The sequence below is a fragment of the Melozone crissalis genome, unplaced genomic scaffold (genome assembly GCF_028551555.1).
Source record: "Melozone crissalis strain CALT ecotype California unplaced genomic scaffold, PUWL_Pcris_2 ptg000026l_1, whole genome shotgun sequence".
NCBI lineage: Eukaryota > Metazoa > Chordata > Aves > Passeriformes > Passerellidae > Melozone > Melozone crissalis.
In genome coordinates, this window is record NW_026535804.1 from 8,963,644 (window position 1) to 8,986,936 (window position 23,293).

The 23,293-nt window shown below is 43.1% G+C and overlaps 1 protein-coding gene and 1 long non-coding RNA gene across 2 annotated transcripts; one reads left to right on the top strand and one right to left on the bottom strand.

Annotated features, from left to right (window-relative positions):
• Window positions 1–2,832: 2,832 nt before the first annotated feature.
• On the bottom strand, window positions 2,833–20,496 carry MMD (monocyte to macrophage differentiation associated). Its single transcript, XM_054278950.1, has 7 exons — window positions 20,490–20,496; window positions 14,366–14,447; window positions 7,996–8,156; window positions 6,673–6,747; window positions 6,174–6,275; window positions 5,716–5,785; window positions 2,833–4,978 (listed from the first exon to the last, which is right to left on the bottom strand). The coding sequence occupies exons 2-7, from the start codon at window positions 14,441–14,443 to the stop codon at window positions 4,778–4,780; spliced, it is 687 nt and encodes a 228-aa protein (XP_054134925.1). The 5' UTR covers window positions 14,444–14,447; window positions 20,490–20,496; the 3' UTR covers window positions 2,833–4,777.
• A 533-nt stretch (window positions 20,497–21,029) lies between these two features.
• On the top strand, window positions 21,030–22,839 carry LOC128938494 (uncharacterized). Its single transcript, XR_008483146.1, has 3 exons — window positions 21,030–22,152; window positions 22,251–22,345; window positions 22,439–22,839. It is a non-coding gene; the product is annotated as an uncharacterized LOC128938494 (long non-coding RNA).
• Window positions 22,840–23,293: the final 454 nt, after the last annotated feature.

The window sequence follows — 23,293 nt, forward strand, 5'->3', positions numbered from 1 at the left end:
AATCCTTGCTGGTTGAATCCAACAGTGCCACAGGTTCCCCATGTTCAGTGGGTGTTGTGGCTTGGGTTTCAGTGTTTCAACATCCAGAATTACTGCTGCTCTCCATCCAAACATCCTGTGGGCTGCTCTGAATGTCCTGCTGACTGTGTCACAGCAGCCACATGCCACATCTGGTCACACCTCTGGGCCACCCACCCGACAGTGAGGAGGCGCCTGCTGCAGCTAAAGCCACTCATTCAGTCTCTGCCAACAGCTTTGCACCTCTGAAAATTTAAGGGAGATTTGCAGAGGCACCTAGAGGATTTGGGCACTCAAATCCATGCCAGCAGGGCTGGGGCTGCTAAGCAGCAGAGACAGCAGAACAGATCCCTCTGAGAGCACATGAGCTTCATTAGCCAGTGATGTGACTTACGTTATGAAACCGGCCTCTCTGCCAGCCTTTTGCAACAGGATTTTGGTTCCCCAGATAATCCTCAGGAGCCAGCACCCTGGTTCTGCAAGGGAAACAAGCACTGCCACCCTTCCTGCATGGCACAGCCCAGTGACAGACACCCAGCTCAGAACCAAAACACCACCCAAAGAGGAATCTGAAAGCTTTTACCAAGAGAGCTTTTACCTGCTCTCCCTGGGGCTTTGACCTGTGAGTGGAGCTCCTCTGTGTGTTCAGCTCTGTGCTGAATTGGGTGTTCAGCCCCAGGACAGTGTCACCACCCCACTGCTGCTTGTGCCACTGGGGCAGTGCTGGCAATGCCAAGGCAAAGGCATCCCAACACTTCCAAGAGCCAGGATAAGCTGGGGAGCCAAAATCCTGTTGCAAAAGGCTGGCAGAGAGGCCGGTTTCATAACATAAGTCACATCATTGGCTAATGAAGCTCATGTGCTCTCAGAGGGATCTGTTCTGCTGAGAAATCTCAGGTGTCTTATGTCCATTCCCTTCCCTCTGAGAGTGGTTGGTGAATTTATTCAGACAAATGATGACAGAAACACCCCCAAGCAGCAGGATGGAGGAGCACAGTGGTCAATGGCACGGCTGAGAAAGGGAAGGCAGAGAGCACCCACGCCCTGGAGGCAGCTCTGCTGTGCCATCCTGATCACTCTTTTGTCAACTATTTTTAGCTTTAACCTTACGGCACCTATTGATGGGTGAAAGCAATCAGCAGCACAGCCCAACACCCTGTGCTCTTTAAAAATAGCAAAGCATGGAGAAAAGATTTAGTCAAGCACATGATGTGACCATGGCAGCCTTGGCCTTCAGGGACATCTCGTGGCTGAACACACCAGACCCAAGTAAAGAATTGTGTAGGGGTTCTGAGCAGGAGAGGCATTTTCAAGGAAAAAAAAGCTATGAAAAATTGTAATATCTTCTCTTTAACTTGCTCATTCCAGCCCCAAGAATGTGCATTTTATAGAATATCCTGAGTTGGAAGGGACCCACAAGGCCACTCAAGCCTCCTTGGAAAGGACTTCCTCACCCAGAACTGGGAGATTCTTATCATAATCACAAATAATTCAGAGGAATGTGGAGCAGACAGGATTGGAACAGGAGCCCACCTACCTTTAGATCTCTTTTTGTTAAATGTCTTGTGCTGAGTGTGTACATGGAAACCTCTGTGTGTACACAGGGGCTGAGCACGAGAGCCACAGGAGGCGTTTCTGGGTTATTAAAACACATCTTGGTGCACAACATATACTTTATATTTATACTCAGATCCTTACCTGTTAGTGATGACAATTTTTAGATGAATCTTCATGCAAAAATATCAGAAACCTTGTTAATTCTTTTCCATATGCTATATGGAAATAAAAATTAAATTTCTGTCTGACTAGACAGAAATTCTGAGAGGAAGGGGAGTGCACACGTGTGTGTATATATACGTGTGTGTGCATAATATAGAATGTGCAGTAAAATCAGACTTTTACAGTCATAAAATACATAATTTGAAATATAAAAATATTAACCTAGATTATTAAATTCTGCTAAGTATGCTGTATGAAAATATAACTGTTTATATCAGTGTCTTTGGGCATTCCTCACTGTTTATTTTAAACCAATACGATTCAAACAACCACTCTAATATAAACCCTTAAAGGTAGCCCTTCATTTAGTAGAATTATTTTTTGATGCAGAGGATATTGTGTTATAAAAACATGATCTAAGAATACATGCAGTATTCAAAGTACCTGCTGCATCCCAGACATCTTCTGAAATGTTTGCTATCTCTGCTTTATTGAGATTCAGCCTACTTGTTGCACTTCTAAAACCTAGAGGCATAGAAAATACAGAAGCAAATGCTTTTAAAGACATTTGCCTTGGGAAGACAAAGAAATCCCATCTCTGTACTGCAGCATGCATTACTGGAAAAAGCACTATCCTTACTCCTGAGAGGAATCAGCCTCGAGAGCTCCAATTAGATGGAGGGAAAAAAGAAAAGACTAATTGATATGCTTGCTTTCCAGACAGAAACACATTTTTAGTTCAGCTTGTCTATATTTTATGCAATGATACTCCTCCAGGGATAAGGGCAAAATTATGTATTTCAATGTTCTAAGCTGAAAAAAAACCCCAATATGTTCTTATATCCCAGAACGGCAAAAGGGAAAAGCAAATTCCAACTATTGACCAAAATGTAGACAGAAATCTATCTTTTCCATAGTAAAAATTGAGTATTTTGGATTACAGTCTTACTGTTTTTAAAGCATTGGCTGAGCAGACATGAGGGTCCTAAGGTTCAACTCAGGATCCCTTTTGTCAGGAGTGGCCACAGTGTCAGTCTCTGACTGCCCTGCCCAAATGATGGAGAGAGAAAACAACAACCACCAAGAAAACAAGAGTTTCCAAATTGCACCAAATGTTTATTGTTAGTCTAGTACATTCAATATCATATTGACTAGAATACAGTAATTCAAAATATTTTTGGCGAATTGAAACTTTTTAAAAACCATTTCAAACACTCCAAAAAGCAAATGCCATGAAAAATTAACTTAAAATTAAAACGAACATATTCAAGCAATAGTTTAACTTCTGACTACAGAAAATCTTTACATGTATTTTAGTGGTTTCAGCAGTACTGCATTTCAACAAAATATATGGACTCACAAAAAGTGGAAAATATTAAAATAGACACAATGTTAAAAAACTGAGGCATCCATATCTGCAAGACTGTTGTGGTAGAATCACCTGCCCAGCTGCTCCCTTTGCTCTCTTTTGGGGCAGTTTGAGTTTGCTGTGGTGCTGCCACCTCTCTGATCACCTGCTACCACCACAGAGCAATTCTTCAATGCCTTGAATTTAAAGTTTGTCCCTCTGGTAAATTCCCTATACAAATGTAAATATTCTAAAACTTGTGGCCCTCTGGCAAATCTGAGTGAAACAGGACCTTTGAAAATCCCTATTGTTTGCAGACAGGCAATATCCAGAACAAAATCTGAAAAAGGCAACACATTTTGGTTTTGTTTTTAAATACTGACACGTAAAACTGACTAAATTAGAAAAAGGATAAAGTCAATCTTAATATAAGACATTCATTACATAGTGGGGCAGGATACAATTATTGGACAAACAGGATCACAATGACTCCTCCACACTGGTCATCTGAGCACGCCCTACAACCATGCCTTGCTACCACAGCTGGATTTCCTGGACAGACAGACAGTGACAAAGACCAGCCAGGCTCTGTGTGAAGCCCCAGATGACAAGTGACACTTACCACATCCTCCCAGCTGTGCCTGTGAAGGACCCTGAGCTCCAGGTGCTCAGCAATGCTCTGCCTGCTGCTTCCTCCTGGGTTCCCAGCACAACCAGCTCACCAAACCCAGTGGGACCAGGCAGTTTGAGCCCCTTTGGAAACCCAGGTCTCAGTGCCACGTGTGTGTGTGTGTGTGTGTACAGGGGCTGGGGAAAGGAGGGGCCCTGGCGTGGATGGGGGACATTCCCCACGAGCCCCCACCCTGGGCACAGCTGGGAACTTGGAGGAGAAAATCACCTCAGCTCTTCATGACAAATAAAGCCAGCTTAAGGTCTGGTGCAGTGGTGCTGTAAATGAGCAGAATGCTGCCATGTTAGAGCTCAGCAGAATCACATTTAGGTTTTAGTTTGTAAAAGTGGTTATTACAATTACAGCTGCAACACAAACTGCAGAAGAGGTACAATGTTTGCTCCTCGGAACAGGGTGTGGAATGTAACCATTTCTTGCAAGAGTTTGCAACATGAATAACTGCATAGATGACAGTTGTGTGTCTTCAGTTCAATAAATGTACTTTTAAAGTTTACAAAAAACACAGAAAAGTTTCTATAAAAGTCACATTATACCAAGATAATGGGTGGTAAAAGTAGATTAGTTGTCTCTGATTCATGTTTAAGAAATGACTCGTGGAAAGGTGATAGAAACCAATTTCATGTCAAGAGCACTACATTTTCACTATTGCACTGACTTCACCATTAGAATCACTAATTTAGAAAAATTCACGTAGTTAAAAACTGTAAAATTAAACTAGCATACAAAATTTGTTTGTAAACATCAGGTAGCCAGTTCTGCTAACATGGAATGGACTCCTGGTTACTGCAGTACAGTATCTTGGTTATTTACAGCACTTGCCATGTGATGGGAAATGGCAGGACACAAACATCAGTTCACAGTAATTGTGTTCACAGAACTACCAAAGTCAGTGCAGTTTTGCTGTGCAATTTTTCCAATTCCCCCCAAATTCTTTAAGTCAAATAATACTGCTACAGAGGCCAAGTGCAGATTATTATATTTTTTTTTTTTTTTATAAGACCTCATATGTGACGGATGATGTCTGCAGGACTCCTGTAAAGGTACTTCCAAATGGCATAGTAATGGACAGCAGCTGCTGTGGCCACGAAGAGGTGCCAGATGGCGTGGGCAAAGGGGATCACTCCATCACTCTTGAAGAACACCACGCCCAGGCAATAGATCAAACCTCCCCAGGCCACCTCCTGCAGCCCCTCCGTGTTGCTCTGCCAGGGAACAAGCACAGGTCAGGGTGTGAAGGGGGAAAAGAGAATTTATGGACAGAATGCACAGAGCTTTCCTCCCCCAGGCAAAGGGAGCTGGCTGTGACAACTCGGAAAATGTTGGGTGGGACAGATGGACAAGCGAGAAATGCAGTGTATTTATATTACACTTTGTGAAATGCACAATAATGTGCTCATATACCATGTCCCCACAGCACTAGAGAACTTATACTGGGACAACTCAAGAACTAAAACAAGACTGATGGTTTGCTTCATCAGCAGAGCACACAATCATGGAGACAAAGAAAACCACATTACTCTGTGAAGTGTGAGTTTAATGCAGCTCCTCCCAGCAAGACTTTGATACAGCCAGTTAAGGCATTAACCTGAAAATGTGTCACATTTATATTAGCAGCAGAGATGGTTAATCAACATTATTTAAAATGTGTAACTATAAAACAGTTTGGAGTAGGATGCTTTTCAGATGCACCTCTTTTCAGATGCATCTCTTTATCTACACAATGCAGCCCAGATTGAACAAAACAAGGCAGCACTTCACTGAAATGTGTACTATAAATCCAAACTATGACAGGCTGTATTTGGTTGCTCTGCAAAGAGCATTTACAAGTATAGTGTACTAAGATGAACATCTCTGCAGAGGAAAGAGCTGCACTGGAATTCAAGCTGGTTATAAAAGGCAAGTTTTGTTTGTTTGCACTGTTCAAAGTCACATTCCTTACCATGGATGTCACTACCAGAGCAGGAGAAAATCCCATCGCTAAATAGAAAAAGAGTTCAACGATCTTATGCCTAAAAAGGAATGATTTGAGCAATTTAAGGTGGTGTACAAAAGGGTGAACATTTCCTTCAACAGCAAAAATGAGTATTTTAAATTATCTGTTGGTATTGGGTCATTATACAAAAAGCTTTCATGCAGATAGGGAGGTTATAGTGTTTTATGACAAAATTAAAACTAGCATTTATCTCTGCATTTTAGAGTTGCAGGCAATACCTTCCCTAAATACTGCCCAGACATTTTCACTTGCAGTAAGTACCAGTGAGAATAAAACACTGAGGCAACTTAAATTTTCTTGTTTGATGAGAACCTTGGTAGGTTCATCTCCAAATCAAAAATAGTTTGGTCTTGTTCTCTGATGATAATTTCAGTTTAAAGTTAAATGCAAAGAATAATTCTTACTTTTCGTGGTAGAGAAATACATAAAGGGTTCCTCCAGCAGCCATCAGCCAGATAAACCATCTCATGTGAGATGCCAGAGGTCCCAGCTCACGTAGATTTAACCTGGAGGCATAAAGGTTCCAAGAGACAAAAGTGAGGAGTAAATTAACAGAACAGCAGTGGGGGTTAATAAAAACAAATAAATACTCAGAGCTTTAACTACAGAATGATGGGGAAACAAACACTGGGACATTCTACCCACAGGGAGGCAGAAGGACCTTGCATTGATGGTGGAAAGCATACACTGAGATATGTGGAATATAAATAAACTACTTTCTGATGTTTTCTAGCATCACTTTCTGCTCAGCAAGGCCCAGGAGATGACATTGCAATGTCTGTCACAACACATAATGTGGTCAGTTGCATCCAAGCAGTCATCTATAGATTTTGGAAAGCTGCAATGATGAACTCCTTACTTTGGAAAAGCTTTGATTCTGCAGCTGAGGTGCCCATTCCTTACCATGGTGCGTAGGATGCTGCAATGAAGACATAGATCATCATTCTGTCACACATGTGAAAGCAATGCTCCATTGTCCTAGGACAGAGACACAGAACAGGTCACCATGACACATTTTGGGAAGATTTTTGCATCACCTCACTTTCCTGACATGCTTTGGAATTACTCTGGGGAAAATACCATCACCTCATCCCTCTTACAACCATGTGGAGGAACTGAGACACATAAGAGCTGGGCACTTCTCCAGTCTTCTCCCCTTCTCCACCCCCACCTTGCATCCCTGTCTAATCCACACTGTTACTATTTAGTGACTACTGGCTATATCCAATTTATGGCCCAGAATTATTTAGGGAGTCTTACAAGGGATGGATAAATAAAATAAAATAAAAATAATAAATCCCACGTCAGTTCTGCTATTGCTGCCTTGGTCCCAAGGAGGTTTCCTGCTGGTTAGCTGGGCATTGGCAAAAGCTGTGTTCCTCAAAGCACTTGAGCATGCCACAGTCCCAGACAGTGTCTTCACATCTGCAATCAGATATTATCCATCAACCACCTACATTATGTTTTTCTCATTCTGCTTCTGGATTGAGAGCCACTAGGGCCTACCAAAACACATTTTCTTTGTGACAAGGCAGCAGACATTCAAGTTCACTGGTACATGAGCTTGGCTCACTATTCTTTCCAAAAAAATCAAGGATGTTTATAGGAACCAAGGCAACCCCTGTGGCAGGGAGAAATGGTGCATCTGACCCCACTGATATCAGAAGGTTAATTAATTACTTTATTATACTATAGTGTTTATGGGAACCAAGGCAACCCCTGTGGCAGGGAAAAATGGTGCATCTGACCCCACTGATATCAGAAGGTTAATTATTTACTTTATTATACTATATTATTCTATATTCTATTGCATTGTATTAAACTGAATCTGCACAAGCACCCAACTCTACTCAACTGCCCAGAATCTTGTGGCTGTCAGCTGACAGTCCTGACACACACACACACCTGGCCCTGATAGGCCAAGGAAACAAAACACCATCACTTTGTGTGATAGAATGCAATATGGAGATTGTTTACCCAAAGTGATGGGTAAACAAACAACCTCCATGTTGCATTCTACTTTGGCACAACACAGGCACAACAAGTGATAAGAATTGTTTTGGTCATTCTTTTCTCTGCTTCTCTCAGGTTCAGAGAACATGAATCCCACAGGTGTTTTTATCACGGTTCAGTAGGAAGTGCCACTCCAACCTCCGGTAAAATTGGTTTGACTGAGAAGCACAAAGGGCAAACATGCCAAGGAAGGGCAGCACTCTCTCCTGCTACCTCAGGTGACTCTTCTTCCAGGAGACGATGTGGAAGACGGTGGAGACGATGAAGAGGGCGCAGAGCCCCACGCCGTACATCCATGCCGTGATCTTCTCCCAGCGGTCGTCCGAGAGCCGGTGCAGGAGGGCGCTGCCCACGATGGCAGGGACAATCAGGAGCTGCCACAACAAAAGGACATTGTCAGGTTTGTGCCGTGGTGCCACCCACAGTGCAGCACCAGCAGGCAGAGAGCCCAGCTCCAGCCACAGAGTTTTGTCTTTTAGTTGTAAGCTGACACAACAGCACCAGAAATTCATCAATGTCTCAGGCATAAACCTATGTCCAGTTTTGCTAAATTTCTCCCCCCATGGTAGAAGGAAGGGTTACCAACTCCTCTAGCAACGACAGCAAATTCTTTTCTCCAATTTTCTAAATATTAGCAGGTTTTATTTTCACAGTCAGCTTCATGTTTTAAAACCAAATTGATCTTACTCTAGGCTTGAATTTAAGCCACCTCTTCTGCATAGACGCAGAGTACAAGACAGACCAAAATAAACTCAAATCCCAAATGAAAAAACAAAGCATTTAGCAAAGTACAGTTGCAAGAATTAAGCAATAGTTTTGCAGAACTTGGGTTTAAGCTACCATAAATAAATTAGCTGCAAACTTCTCTCATGAATAGATTTTTAATGCACAAAGATGTTCTTCTAATGCAGCATACCCAACTCTATTTTCCTTCCCACCTCCCTCTCAAAGCATTTCTAATTCACTTCCTCCAAAACAGGCCCTGTTCAAACATCATTATAAAATTATGCTTGCATGAAGCATCCAAGAAGTGATGCAGGCTTTAAATGCATACATTTAAAACCAAACTCCCTTCCAGAATAAAATACCTGATGTACCTCTATCTCCTTCAGGAAAAGGCAAAAAGAAAAGGACGAGAAGGAGACAATAACCACAAAAACCCTAAAAAACACCCTACATCCAACACGTATTTGAAGAAGAGAGCTCACTGACTCAGCTATTTCTACCCATCTCCATCCACTATCAAGTCAGCCTTCTAAGTCACAAACACTGCACAAATTCTCTTCCAGACCCTACAGCATGTCTAAAATGCTAATTTGTTCCCTTGAATTGCAAATAAGCTTCTTAGGGTTAAACTCTTGGTCATTTAACCCAAGTCTCATATGTTAAACAATAAAGCCAGGAACAAGCAATGCTTAAACAAAGCTGGCCACTTTGCCTTGGAGGTGTGATAGCCCAGACTGCAGAGTTCTGGTCTAGCCTGACCTATCTGTCCTTTATCTAATTACAGACCAGAGGAAATCGAGGTTCTGCTCAGTGCAGAGGATGCAGAGCAAACTGAATGGATCTGAGAACAACAATAACATGAATGGATCTGAGAATAACAATTTCCTTCTGACTTTGAAGTATATCAGCTGTAGCTTCATTACTATTCAATTTCCTTGTGTTTTGCAAAATTCAGTGTATTTGTGCCAAAAGCTGTAGAGCCATGGAAATTAAAAGTATGGCATTGATACATTGACAGCATTGGGACCAGAGCTGAAAACACTTCCTGAGCTTTGTAATGGAGCTATGGAAGTTGGCTTGGTGCACTTTAAGGCCAGCAATAGTCTGCCAGCCTGGCTTCGGGTTTATCATCAACCCTAAATTTCCTGCACACATCCTGGATAGCCCCCAAATTCAGGGAAGGTTGAAATGTGTCACTCCTCAGGAGATCAGCCACTCCTGCTCTCCACACATGACACACAGTGTGAATGAAGTGTGGCTGGAGCCCCTGGCACAGCCAGGCACTGATGAGATGTGGCAGCTGTTTCATTTAGGTTTTGCAGGGGACAGGAGGACACACAGCCCCAGAAATGGAGGTGTAGCCATGGCTCTAGGCTGTACAGTCCCACTGTATCCTCAGTTTCCCTCCCAATTTTTGGTGCAAATTCCAGTTTTGACTATGCTTGACAGAGAACTGAAAGGTTTCAGAGAGATTAAATACCTATAAATACCAGGTAAAACAGCAAATTCCTACTAATTCCCTATAAGAGCCTAGGCATGAGCTGCTCAGGGACTCTGACAGAGACCACAGGAAAAGAGCCCTCTTTGGGCTTTAGATTTAGATATTACACAGAATAACCCACCTTTCTTAAAGAGACCCCAGCTTTTCACTAATCTCCTCAAATAAATATTTCACAAGCTAAGCTGTGACATGGGATGGTCAAATGGGCCAAAACAAAATTCAGCGTCAATCACTCTTTCCAGTAATTATTGTGTATAAAGTGATACAGTTAAAACAAAGAAGCAATTCTATTACCACCTCTTTATTTGCACCTTCAGAATCAAGAGTACAGCACATGAATGAAGACTTTAATCCCCTTTTTGCCTTGTCCTGCTTTAAAGAACAATTCTACCTCTCACAGGGAAGAGCACTGTATTCCATGAAAAGGACTGATTGTTTTTTCTAAGTGTTCTTTTTGGAACCATCTTCCTCTCCATGCTTGGTAGGCACCATGGGAACAGCCAGACAAAACAAGAGATGTTTTATTACTCATTTTTTTATGGCCAAAAATAGCTAGATCAAATACAAATTCCAGAAATGATACCCTGCTGCTCCAGCCAACTCGATTAAAGTTCTTCAGATGGCAATGCCATAACAGGTAACATGTGGTACAATGGGCTTTACCCATCTTACAAAAGAAATATGAAACTTCAGTTCATAAAAAAAGGCAAATTTTCCCATGTTCATTTGAAAAAAATCACATGCACAAGAACTGCATTTTAATCTCCATTTTTCAGAATGGAAAAGCCATTAATCACTTCTTTAAAAAGGAGGGGAGTTTACCAAAAAAGCAGTCAGAGAATCAGAACTAACAGAATGAGTGGGATTGTGCTGTGTCATTTTACAGCATGACAAAGCATTTCTTAGTTGCCAATATTCCTTGAAAAAAAACTCCAGCTACAAGTCACAAAATCTTTGCTTATTTCATCACAGAGTGCAAGTCTTCCAAGTGACTATCATCAAACCCAGTAACTTAATGTACTGTGAGCAAACCCAGAGCTGTGATGTGCAAATTTACTAATTTTAGCACCGTGATTAATCCTGGCTGCATCAGAAGTGGGGCTGGAAGGAAGATCTGCAGAACAGGAGAGAAGGCAACAGTTTCCTAAGCTTTCTAGAGAAATGTCAGAACAAAGTAAGAGAATGAAGTTAAAAGCTCTTTGCAATAAGGAGGAAGGTAAAGGATTAAAACATGTTCATTTACATCTACAGGTGGTAATCTGTCAGAATAGTTTTCAGCACATCCTTTGTGTGGTGCATTTTGGGAAACCAACTACCACAAACCCTGCTGTCACAGCAAGTAAAAACCTTAAGGCACAAGGGAAGAGGCTGACACAATAAGCTGTGAACCTGATCAGGGTCACTTGAGTGAAGTGACACTCTCTGGTTACCAACTTCCAGCAAAATTCCCAGTACCTTCCACCTGTCTGGGGCTGCTTAGGACCCTGCTCCACTGGTCAGCATTTTACCTGTATTCTTTCCATATTTCTCCAGACAATCTCTGTCACAGACAGCTTTAAAAACCTGTTGGGAGTTTTGCTTTTGTATCTAACATTCCTGGAAAATGAAGTTATTCTCCTTGCACATCATGCAGGCAGCAGCACTGCCCTTTGATGCACGAGCCACTGCAGCAGCGTTGGTGTCACTGCCGCAATCTCACGAGCCTCTCACTGGGAGGGAAACACTGAGGGCACAAAAATGGTCCATGCACTTCCTTTTTTTTGGAAAGGAAGGCAGCAGAAACAGCAATAAAGCTGCCAGCCCTGCTCCCAAAAATGTGACACTTAGAGGGACCCATGAAGGGCTGTGCCCATCCCCAGCTGCCTGCTCCAAGAGTGCACTCCTGTTACTATCTCTCCCAACTTTTCAATTTTCCCCTAATTTTAGGAGACCAGTAACAGAGTGGGAGGCCCACAAGCAGCTTGGGTTGTGCAACACACAGAGAGCAGAGAAACTGCTTATACCAGTCAGTGGGAATGGAGACATTTTCATCAGAAGAGTCCTTCTGAAATTTTGATCACCCCTTCTTCCCTGCTCAAATGGCCGCCTAAATGCTCCAAGTCTCACTTTTTAAATATTTATACTACTTCTGTTCTTCCATGCACCTCAGTAATCCAACCTGGAATACATATTATAACTAATTTTAAGAATAGTTACTCCTTTTAAGGCAGTTAGAAGAAACATTTAAAGCAGTATAAAGCAAGCCATGTCTAAATCCTGAGGTTTTAACACAACAAGGTCTGATAAACCTTACATACACCAGAAAGCTTTGTTATGAAAGTCATCTCTCCCCTCCAATTCTCACAACCCCTGCTTTTCTCATGCACTGTTTCCTTCCTGTTCCTTTGAACACAGAGAACAGTTTTTTCTGTTTTCAACTACTTTGCTGCCATTCCTCTCCCAGTGTCTGAAGGCAAGTCAATGCTTCATTTAAAGCTAAAAAAAAAAGCAAGACATTTAAAATAGCCTTACAAGAAAGAAATGTGAAGATATCTTACCATGCAACACAAAACTACCTTTTAAGCATTGTACCAAAAGATTGTACCTGGGATTCTATACCCTCCTTTATCCTTATTTTTTTGTTGCTTGTTTGTTTTTTAGTAAGCAGCTGCCATAAACTGATTCCTGTGTATTTTTAAGTTCAAAACCAGATGGGGTACCTACTGAGAAGTACAGCCACTCTCACAAAGTAGAAATTGACTGCTCCCTGAATTATGAATAAAAGTTTGGAATAAAAATATATTGGAGAACCATTGTTGAGAATTATCAATGTCTGATTGAAAGCTTGCATTGTAATCTAGGAGCAAAGACTGAGCCACTTGACCATCTAACATTTAGTAAGTCTGCAACACAAAGGAGATGAAAACATCTCCCCTAGCTTTTCTGTGCTTTCCCAGCTTAGACACCCATTTCAAGACTTTAAGTATTGATGAAAAGTTATTGCACATTTATTTTAACAGTCCATTGTAGGCTTTAGCAGGTAGTTTGACTGTTCAGAAAGTAATCAGAGAGCTCCACCACAAACTGCAGCCTACCAGAAAACACTGACCCACCTTGGCTGTCACGTCCTGCTAACAGGCAGGAGTAAAACACGCCTGGTTTTCAACTAGGTGAAAGCTGAAATTGCTTAGGAGCACAGCAACATCTGCCAGATATTTTGAAATCTACCTTTTTGGCCAGAGCAAACAAGATTTGCACAAGGATTATGAGATAAACTAGGTATTTGTGTTAACTAACAGAATGTTGCTTCATTCCCTAGGCAAATAAGCATATATTTACATAATGCTGTACATGAGACCTTTGGCTTAAGAACACAGAAGCTTCAGTCAACTTTATGTCTACATGCAAAACCAAGGTGATTCTGTTTTTACCAGCACCACGGAGCTGTATGTTGGTTATTTATGAAATACACACAAAGGATCCTTAAGAACAGAGCTCCTTCAAAAACTGAAGAGTCCTGGGCACTACTTTGAGCTTTCCTATCTGCAGCTCACTCAGACACACTGGAGATAAGAGACTGAGGACAAAGTCAAACATACTTCAGATGTTTGGAGTTGAGGGGTTGAGGAGACGCACAAGCTGCTTTTGTAAAAGGGCAAATGCTATCTTAAAAAGCAAACAAACACATTTTTAAGTCCTTTTCAAAGTGCCAGACAGCAAATTAAACTTCCTAATTACTAAAAGAAAAAAAAAAATCAAAGGGGACTGCTTTTGTTCTTCTTTATGTGAATACCACATACTCAAATCTAGAATAAGTCCTTACATTACAAAAATAAGGAAAGCTTGAAATTTCAGCAGGGCTGTCAGCATTATCAGGGCCTCTTGCAAAAGAGCAGATTTCTTGAAGAGTCAGTAGGTATCAGAATTAAAACATTCCAGTTCTTGTTGCCCAAATCCACAGACAGTCTGATGAGGCCTTCCCATTTCTCACATGGATAAATCTTTCTTTTACTTCCAGTTTACAATTTGCACAATATTATGTCAGGGCAGACCTGGGAAATCCACCTTGCAGGCTAACTAGTAGTGGCCTATATCCCCTTTACTGCAGGCATCCTTTGACTGGAACACAGGGATAATACCAAGTTAAAGACCTGTAACATTGGTGAAAATCAATCTTGTGAAGTGTCTGGAGTTCCAAGAGATTTGGAACATTACCAAACACCTAATTTTCTGAACTGTTACAGTTAATGCTTATATGCACAAAACCAGAGAGAGGCTGTAGATATGAACACAGCAAGGCAAAGGTAAGCATTTAGCAATCCAAACAGACAAAAATTTACTGAAACATCTGGTTAAAGAAGGCAGAGGTGTACTTACTGCATGTGTGTAACAGTTAGCAGCATGTTCATAGCAAGTGGGTATGTAGCGGCTGTTGGCTGGGGCTGGGTGGTTCATGAACCTGTGGAATAATTAAGAATACTTTCAGGAAAGTTACTAAAACATCTCTCTGAGTGTCATGAAGGAAACGAAGGAATACTTCCAAACTTGGTAGTGTTGAAAATTCTAAGTACAGACATGTTCAAAGTAACTGTGATTTGAATTGCAAGTTCTCCCAAGTAAAGTCTCTTACCAGACACACGTGTTAAATAAATTCCTGTGACTGCCTGATGCAGGATGATGAACTCTTTAATCAGGAGTTCACATAAAGCAGTCAGACTATCTCTTTTCTGACAGTTTGGTCAGAGGAAGAAACATTTCCTATTTAAATTACATGACAAGAACTCAAATTATTTTTGAAATATAGAGTTCATCATAGCTGTCATCACAGCTTCTTGTTTTAAGAAGTTCTTGAACCTGCAGCAATATTCCATTTTGACCACTTGAACACTGATTTTTGACTCCTATAGAAAGCAGTATTTGCATCTCTGGAGCATGAGGTGGCTCATTTTTTCAATCCTATGTCTGTAACTGAGATCCAAACATCTCCTACATGGGCATGATGAAAGGAGACTCTAATGGTCAGTTCCCAAGAGGAAACATTTCAAGAGGTTTGCCATAGACATTCCATCTTTTTATCTAAGAATTTTCAAACATTCTAACAAACAAACAAGCACATCAAATGCAGTCCATGCAAGCTGAAGAGAATATGATGAAACCCTAGAAAGTTTTGGAAGAATTTGCCAATGCAAATGTTTCGTTTAAGTGTATTCAAAAACCCAAACACTTGAGCTGTTTCCTGTGAAACTCAACAATTTAAATCTGTGTAGGAACACCTGTAAAAGACAGCACACACCTATATGCAACAGTCAAATGAAAGCTGTGAATTTCTCCAGCTCCAGTCTGTTATCCCAGCACAGCTGAGTGTCCTACAAAAGTGATTATCTCTCACCAATAATTCCAGTTTACTCCAGATTTTTCTAAAACTATGCACTGACAATCAGTCAGGTATCCAAGCAGCCAGGAACAGCTTCACAAGAAATACAGAACATGTTTGTATACTCAGAACCAAGAGCAGCTTTGTTACCTAGATTTATACAAAAAGCTTGTTAGACAAACTTTGGTCCTTCCCCATGTCCCCCCCTGGTTTAAATAAAAATGAGTCCTATTTTTATGACATCTATAAAATACTGCCCAACCTCAAAACAGGGGAAAACAAACAAACAACTAAAAAAAAAATCCAACCCAAATGTTACAGTTGGCATAAGCAGTTCCAGATTTCTGGAATATTTCACTTGGTATTCTTGACTGATTTATTAAGTGACTTGTGAACCATTTTTTCTAAACTGATAGATGAAAATTTAGCAGCACTGGGAAAATAACAGCGTCATGATCCCTCTCCAGACCATGGCAATTTCAAGAAACAGTTCTATTGGTACTAATACAAAGGCTAAGAAAAATGTGGACTTAATTCACAGACACAGAACATAAATGCTTGTTAGCACATTAATAACCCTGCAGGAGTTAATGTATGGTTAAAAATGGCAATTCTTTTGTCAGTGAGAAATGGCACCTTGTTCTCCTCTCCAAGAAGACAATGACACTGTCATCACAAAGCCTTGCAGAATATTTGGAAAATTACTTTATTCCCAGAGCTTGTATGTCTTCAACAGCTGCTGAACACCATCTCTGTATCCTCTAAAGATGGAACATTCAGTTTGCTCAGTTCTGCTTCCAAGTCAGGAAAATGTTTAAAAATAAAAGCATCTGTTGGCTCAGTGAGTGGCCAGGCTTGGACTGCCCTTGTCCAACTCCATAAATTCAAAGTCATGGGAAACTTTTCACTTATCACATCTAGAATATTATTACTTTTCTCTGTGGTGGTACCTTGGAAGTCTCACAAGAAGTAAAAAAATTTTTCAAAAGTCAAACTCAAACCTGAAGAACCGAAAGGAATAATTTTATACTCTGCAGTAGCTTTATAATTTTTGGTGTTCCAAATTTCTATGTTAGATACTATTATCATATACAAATCTATAAATAATTGATGCCTCCTAATGGGATCTTCTATTATCCAACATTAGCCTACTTTTAATTTTTCCCCCTTTTTTTTTCAGTAGGAAATACACTGCATCTTTCTAAAGCAATCATATTGGATCTAGAGGTAATGTTAGATTTTAGAATTATGCACTAACACTTTAGAAATTAGGACCTCTTACTGTCACTAATTTAAGGACATTTATTAGCTGTAGAACAGAACACAAAGACAGTAACAAACCCATCCTTGCTCTGTTACCTACACACAGAGCTGGGTTTTTTTCCCTGTTTTGTTTGTGGCAGCACAGGAATGATGCAAATATTCTGTACCAGAGCTCCAGCATCAGCAACACCTCACCCATCCCCTTCACCTCAGTGTTTACACCAATAACACAACACCCCCAGTGTGTTTTGGCAGGAGGGGAAGTGCTCAGTTTTACCTCTCCCTCACAGAAATGGGTCTCACAATGCCCCAGCACCTACTCTGCTGCACATCTGACAGACCTGCACCTCTCCCTTCCGAGAGGGATTGCCTCCATCCAACAGGCTGCAGACCCTGAGAACATCTGCTCAGGTCACTACTCACAGGCAGCAGTCTTAGTAAAGCAAACTTTGAGTTACTCCTCCTTGCCTTTTGATCATTAACTATTTATAAACGTTATCAGGAACAGCTTCAGAGGAAGGATCATTAACGAGGTGGCTGGAAGGGCAAAAATGCCAGCCAGAGCTTCTCACGAGGTCATTTCATTTCCAGCCTGACAGTTTAGGCTTAATGTCTTAAGAAACAGATGTGGATTTTGAAAAGAGCTGCTCTGTGATATTACTGATGTGCTCCTCAAAACCAGGAAAATTGTTCTGACATACACAGTTAAAGCCAGTCATATACTCCTGCAGTTATAGACACATATGATATTGCAACACAAAGGCAGAAGAATGTGGTTGTTTATTCCCATTCTAGAGGCAAAACAGCTCTGCTCTTTCTTAAATAAATAAGCAAACAAACCCCATGCCACCACCAACAATGGATGCTTGTTTCCTGCCTTGTGAATACAGCAGCACAGGGACATTGTTCCTCCTCCTCTCTACAGGTCACATTTGCCTCTTCTGCAAAAGATAATTGTGGGAATTATAATCTCACCTTCCTAAAAGGGGAAGCTCAGTAAAGAGCATTCAGATGCTGTTCACCCCTAAACAAAGGCTCTCTGTAACACAGCCATTAAGGTTGTTATCAAATGCAGGACAGACTGACAATGCCCCACTGAACTGGGCTACAGTTTACAGGAAATGTCTTTAATTGAAGCCTTTTTGATTCTCTAGCAAATCTCCAATGTATTTTTTACTAGCAGATCTAGTGAAACCAGAATCATTTAATCAGAAGATATGCAGCACATCTCACAAGGATGCACAAATACTTGTCCATTTAAGATGGACAATCCAAACAATCCAAGATATCCAAGATAAAATATTAATGCCTTCAATAACAGAATAAGAAATTTCTGAAATTAAGAGACTGAGAAAGGCTTGTAGCCAGCCAGGAGAGCAGAATGCTTTCACACTGAACTGAGCCGTGAGTTCCTTTTCACAATTTAAATTCTCAATGCTCAGAACCTGCTCAAGGCCAAGGAAGTTCAAGACTCAGAATTTCACAGCAACCAAACAACTTTTGATGGACATACTCCCAATATAAGCAGACAAAAGGTACTGAGAGAGAGATACAGCAATTTAAAACAAGAGGGAAGAAACTCACACCCCTCCCTTCACGCTACTTGATCTTTGATCTTGAAATACTTTAAATATTTTAAATTCTAAACATACAGACTGATCCATCCTGTGTGACAGACCCTAATCTCAAGTCCCTATTCATTTCCAAGGAATAGATGCTGTATGTTTCCCAGAGATTCCAGAATTAAGAGAAGATAGTATCTCAGAGACAAAGCAGAAGGAAAGTCCGAGGGCTCTTAATGCTTTGTCTTTGCATGCAAAGCCAGCTTTGAAAAATAAATTACAAAACCCCAAACCCATTGCGCATATCTGTATGACATTTGTCTGGCATTACAACAAGCTTAGACCCCAGACTGCAGAAGGGAAAATAAAATCTTGCCCTATTGATGATTCCCATCTGCTGAACAAATTATTGTTTTAAGCATAAAGCAAAATGTCAGTAAGAACAGCAAGCACTGATAATGGCCTCAAATATGTGGATTTTTTAGTCTTTTCAGGAAGTATTTTTCCTTTATTCAGCTCAAAAGACCTCATACTTCCTTTCACCAGCTTAAAAGCACATTCCCTCTTTTTGTGACTTTCTTTCTTTGTGCTTTCCAGCAGCAAGAGAAGCCATTTAGACCTAATAAACCACAAATAACAGCATATGAGAAACTGCAACAACGTGGGTGTAACTCCACAAAACCGGCAGTAGCATAAACCAAATGGGGTTAAAAATTGCTTCATTATCTAAATATATGCTTCAGTACCTAGGATGTTACCTAAGCTCTTTGTTTTCAAGAGGAAAACAAAAAAAAATACAGCAGGTCAGAACAGATCTGATGACCATTCAGATTAGATTTTGAAGAGAAACAAAAGGATTTATTAAAAGCTTGCTCGGACCAAATTTGGCTTTGACCAAATTCATTCAGTTAAAAGTAGACCCATCTTCCTCCACAGTAGGCACCTTCCTTCCTGGATTTGACAGTATCTATCTGTGGTTTGTAACTGCTCACATAATCTTTACTATCTCTCAACATCGGAAGCACAGAAATAATTCAGATCAGTGCAGAAGCAGTTCCCTTATTTGGAAATATCAGCGAAATCCCACGCTGTGTGAAGGTTCACGTACTTACAGCATGATACTAAAGATAAAAGGAAACCTGCAATACTCTGAGAAACCCACAAACAACTCTGCTATCATACATAGACTGGGTCATGGAAAAAAGTGTCTGTGCATCCCACTGACCTCCCCAAAGCCTCCCCAGCCTTCTGGCAAGTATGAAAGGCAGCAATTCAAGCAAAGAGTGGGCAGCAATCACAAGTCACCCCAGGTGCTGCAGCACATCTGAGCTCAGGGGCAAGGGACCAGCCAGCCGAGGTGTGGGCTAGCACAGAAACCACGTCCGACTGCATTAATATTTTTCTCTTTCAGTTTTATTTCCCTTTTAATACTTAGGTTTCAGTTTTTTGAGCAAGTTGGTGAAAGGAGAGCAAGGCAGGTCTACGGCAGGTACCGGTCAGGGAAGCCCTGTGCAACCGGCCTCACCCAGGAGATGGGCTGTCAGTTACGGGCCTGGCATGTGCACAATGGGGAACCAAAGCCCACAGATGCTTATCCAAGAACCACAACTGCAGTTACCCGGTCAACCTCCCCGTGAACATGAGCAGCATCTTAAAGCTGAATGAAGGCTGATTTTTAAGCTAAAAAAGCATTGATTTAGATTGGATACTAGGAAGTAATTCTTCCCTGTGAGGGTGCTGAGGCCCTGTCAGAGAGAAGCTGCAGCTGTCCCGTCCCTGGAAGCAAAAAAGCCCAAGTTGGACAGGGCTTGGAGGAACCTGATCTAGTGCAAGGTATCCCTGCCCATGGCACAGGGCTGGAACGAGGAGAGCTTTAAGGCGCTTCCAACCCGGAGCTTTCTGCGATTCCGTGATAATCAATGCGCCCTCGAAGGCAGCAGAACAAGGAGCTCCATGGCCCCGCGGGGCCACACGGGGCCGGCGGGCGCTGACCCAGCCCGGCCCAGGAGCCACAGGTCGGGCCCCGCGGGAGCGCCGCGATGCGCGGCTGTGACACAGGGCCGGATGCGCGAACCCTCACCCACTGACCGGCGGCGATGAACAAACAAACACACAAACAAAAGACCCTCCTCACCCCCGCCCACTCGCGCCCCCAGGACCTCGCTGCCCACCCCGCCCGGCACCAGCGAGAAAACCTCGGCTCCCCCACCCACCCCTCACCCCGCCCGGGGTTCCATCCCGCGGGGAGCGCCTCGGGCAGGAAGGAGGATCCCATCCCCGCCGGGGGTCGCGGCGAGCTCACCTCCGGAACCGCCGCATGGGTCCGGGGCTGGGGGTCGGGCCGGGGGGCTGCGGGCGGCTCCGGGGGCGGCTCGGGCCGGGCTCCGGGCCCGCATTGGCGAGCGCGCGGCCGCGGCGCGCAGGACGGCGGGCGCCGGGTGGGCTGAGCGCGGGGCCGGGCGGGCGGCGGCCGCTTTAACCGGCCCTGGCTCCGCGCAGCCCCCGCCCCGGCCCGCCCACCGCGGCCCGGCCCCGCCGCCGAGCGCGGGAGGAGCCGGCCCGGCCCGGCGCGGGCTCCCGCGGCATCGGGAGCTCGCGGCTGCGAGGTGGGGCCGGGGCACCGCGGAACGGGGCCGGGGGAGCGCCGGCGTGGGAGCGGGGAATGGGGCTGGGAGGAGCGCCCCGGTGGGAACGGGAGCCGCGGCTTGGCTGCCGAGGGTGGCCGGGCCCGGCCGGGGCTCCGGGCAGCAATGGGAGGCAGCGGCCGCGGCGGGGCCGGGGCTGGCGGTGCCCGGGGCCCGGCTGCAGCTCGTCCCGCGGCCTCGCAGGGGATGGAGCAGCACCGGGGCGCTGCTGGGGACAGCGGTTTAATCGCCATTGTTTCAGCTCGTTCAGCAGACAGGAGGGCTTGGAGGTGGCAGCACGCTTCCTCTTCCCAGTGTGGGAGCTGTGGGAGCCTGCCTGCGACGGATTCGGCACGGACTGGCCCGGGTGACTTCACCCACCCGCCCGTGGGGTCCATCCCGGCGTGGCACAGGAGAGCACCGAAAAACCCCGTGGCTTTGCTGTCCCATAAACCTGCACATGGCATCATTAACTCCGCTGCAGATCGATGTTACAGTGGCCAGACTGCTTGGCAGAGAGAAACTGGCTGGCGGGTTCCCGTCTCTGTGCCCTAATCTTACCTGCTCAAACCTAACTTTGCCAAGCAAGGGTTATTTCACTAAGTGAAGGGACCATGTCAAGCTTATTTCTGTAAGGTGAACGTGGCGTTGCCTTGTACAGTACAAATAGGGCATGAATTAGGAGAATATTAATATTATTAGAATTCTATTTATGCTATTTTTCTAATCTAATATCTTGTTTACAGTGGGATTTTGAACAGTTCCAGCCCTCAACAAAAGCAATTAGTAGAGGCACACCAAGGCCATGCACGGGTTTAGACAAATAAACCACACTCAGTGTCAACATCTTTCGTGGTAGGACTGATGCAGACGGGATCTGCTGGCAGCTGTGCCATGGTTTGTAAGTCATCTCCCCAGCTAAACGTGTCACCTCTGCCAGGTAACCACCTCCAGCACAGGGAAGTGTGAGCGTCATGGCTTGGCTGCATGTCAGGCTCAATCTGACTGTTCATGGCTCTCTCCCTTTACCAGCTGTTCCCTGGTGCCAGCAGTGAGCAAAGGATTGGGCGGTAACAGTTTTGTAAACTGCCATGGCAAGACTTGCCCCTCAGCTTCTGTAGTTCCAGTAAAGAATAAGCTCTTCTGATACAAATTGCAGATTTTGTTCTCCAACAGGGGCTTGGTTGTGCTGGGACAGGTGAGGCTGGGCCAGAAGACTTTTGCAGACAGCTGCTCAGCTTTTCTGAAAAAGGAGGGCAGAGCTTGATGCTGGAAAGGAGAGCTCCTGAAATGCAGAGCCAAGCTACTTCCCTGAGAAATACTCCCATTAATTTCAGTGAGGTATCACTGTTAATATGTTGGTATAATCAGTCATCTGATTTTGCAGTGTCACTGGTAATAAAGTTTCATATTGCCTATGTTATCTGTTAATTCAAAAGGAGCAAAGTTTGAGGACGCTGCTGAAGAGCCCAGACCTGCACACAGCTGCATTTCAACAGCTGAAGTGCCAGCACTATCCTGGCTTTATATTGAGGTAGGGCTTGTGGTGATGCAGCTGCCCTCCTGCTCAGTACCACACACCCATCCTTGCATTCCTCTGTAACTCCCCAGTAATTTGCACTTTCAGGTTGTAGAAATGTTCTGGAACACGTGATGTGTACACCATGACTGGAAGGCTGGCTGCTTTGTGGTTCTGGCAAAAAACTGGGCTGACTGCTGTAAAAACAGTGCACTGACACCTTCAAAGGTACACACAGAGGTGTTGCATCTTGTCTCCATCTCCTCTCATTCCCTCTGCTCCTCTTTGACTCTTTCTTCTGCCTTCTCCCAAGCCACTGTAGTTTTCATTTCCTTCCCTGCTGCCTTGGACATTTGATCTAGACTCACAAATGTGTCAGAGTTCTTCTCCTTACACTTTTCAAAGCCTGTTTTTCCACCTTTGTTCTGTAGACACAGATCTGAAACCAGTGTAACTTCCTGTTGCTGGAGCATCAAAGATAAACAAATTCAAGATACAGTAAAAAAAAAATACTGTTCAGACTTGTTTACTTTAAATGAAAATAAGAACATTCATATCATGAAGTGGAACCAGGGTAAGAATGCCCCAACCATCATGACAGTGGTGATGAAACTAGAAGATTTTTTACTGGAAGTCAGTGTTTATTAAGGAGAGCACTAAATTACTCAGCACAGGTATTGTTAGAGCAGTCCTGACCAATAACATATTTTTAGTACCAGTGACTCTTGTTGAACTCATCTCTGTAATTGTTTTTGATGATAGAATGAATCAGAGTGCCTTAAAAACATGGCAATAAAATAAAGCCCTAATTATGGACCAAGGAACCATTAAGTCTAAATCCTAAAAATTGGCATTCAGTGTACAAGATTAAGGAAGCAAAAACCATGTTCGTTTGGTTACTCATATTTACAAAGTAAGGAAAACCAGATCCTTCAAATACCTTAAGTAGTTTTGATTTAAAAC

What these genes read in the sequence shown, in the direction of transcription:
- MMD (XM_054278950.1), bottom strand. Translation starts at nt 14,443, where the DNA reads ATGAACCACCCAGCCCCAGCCAACAGCCGCTACATACCCACTTGCTAT. An exon ending in CTAACTGTTACACACATGCA is followed by an intron (nt 8,157 to 14,365) that starts GTAAGTACACCT and finishes TTGTTGTGGCAG; the next exon opens with CTCCTGATTGTCCCTGCCAT. An exon ending in CTCTGGTAGTGACATCCATG is followed by an intron (nt 4,979 to 5,715) that starts GTAAGGAATGTG and finishes GTTCCCTGGCAG; the next exon opens with AGCAACACGGAGGGGCTGCA.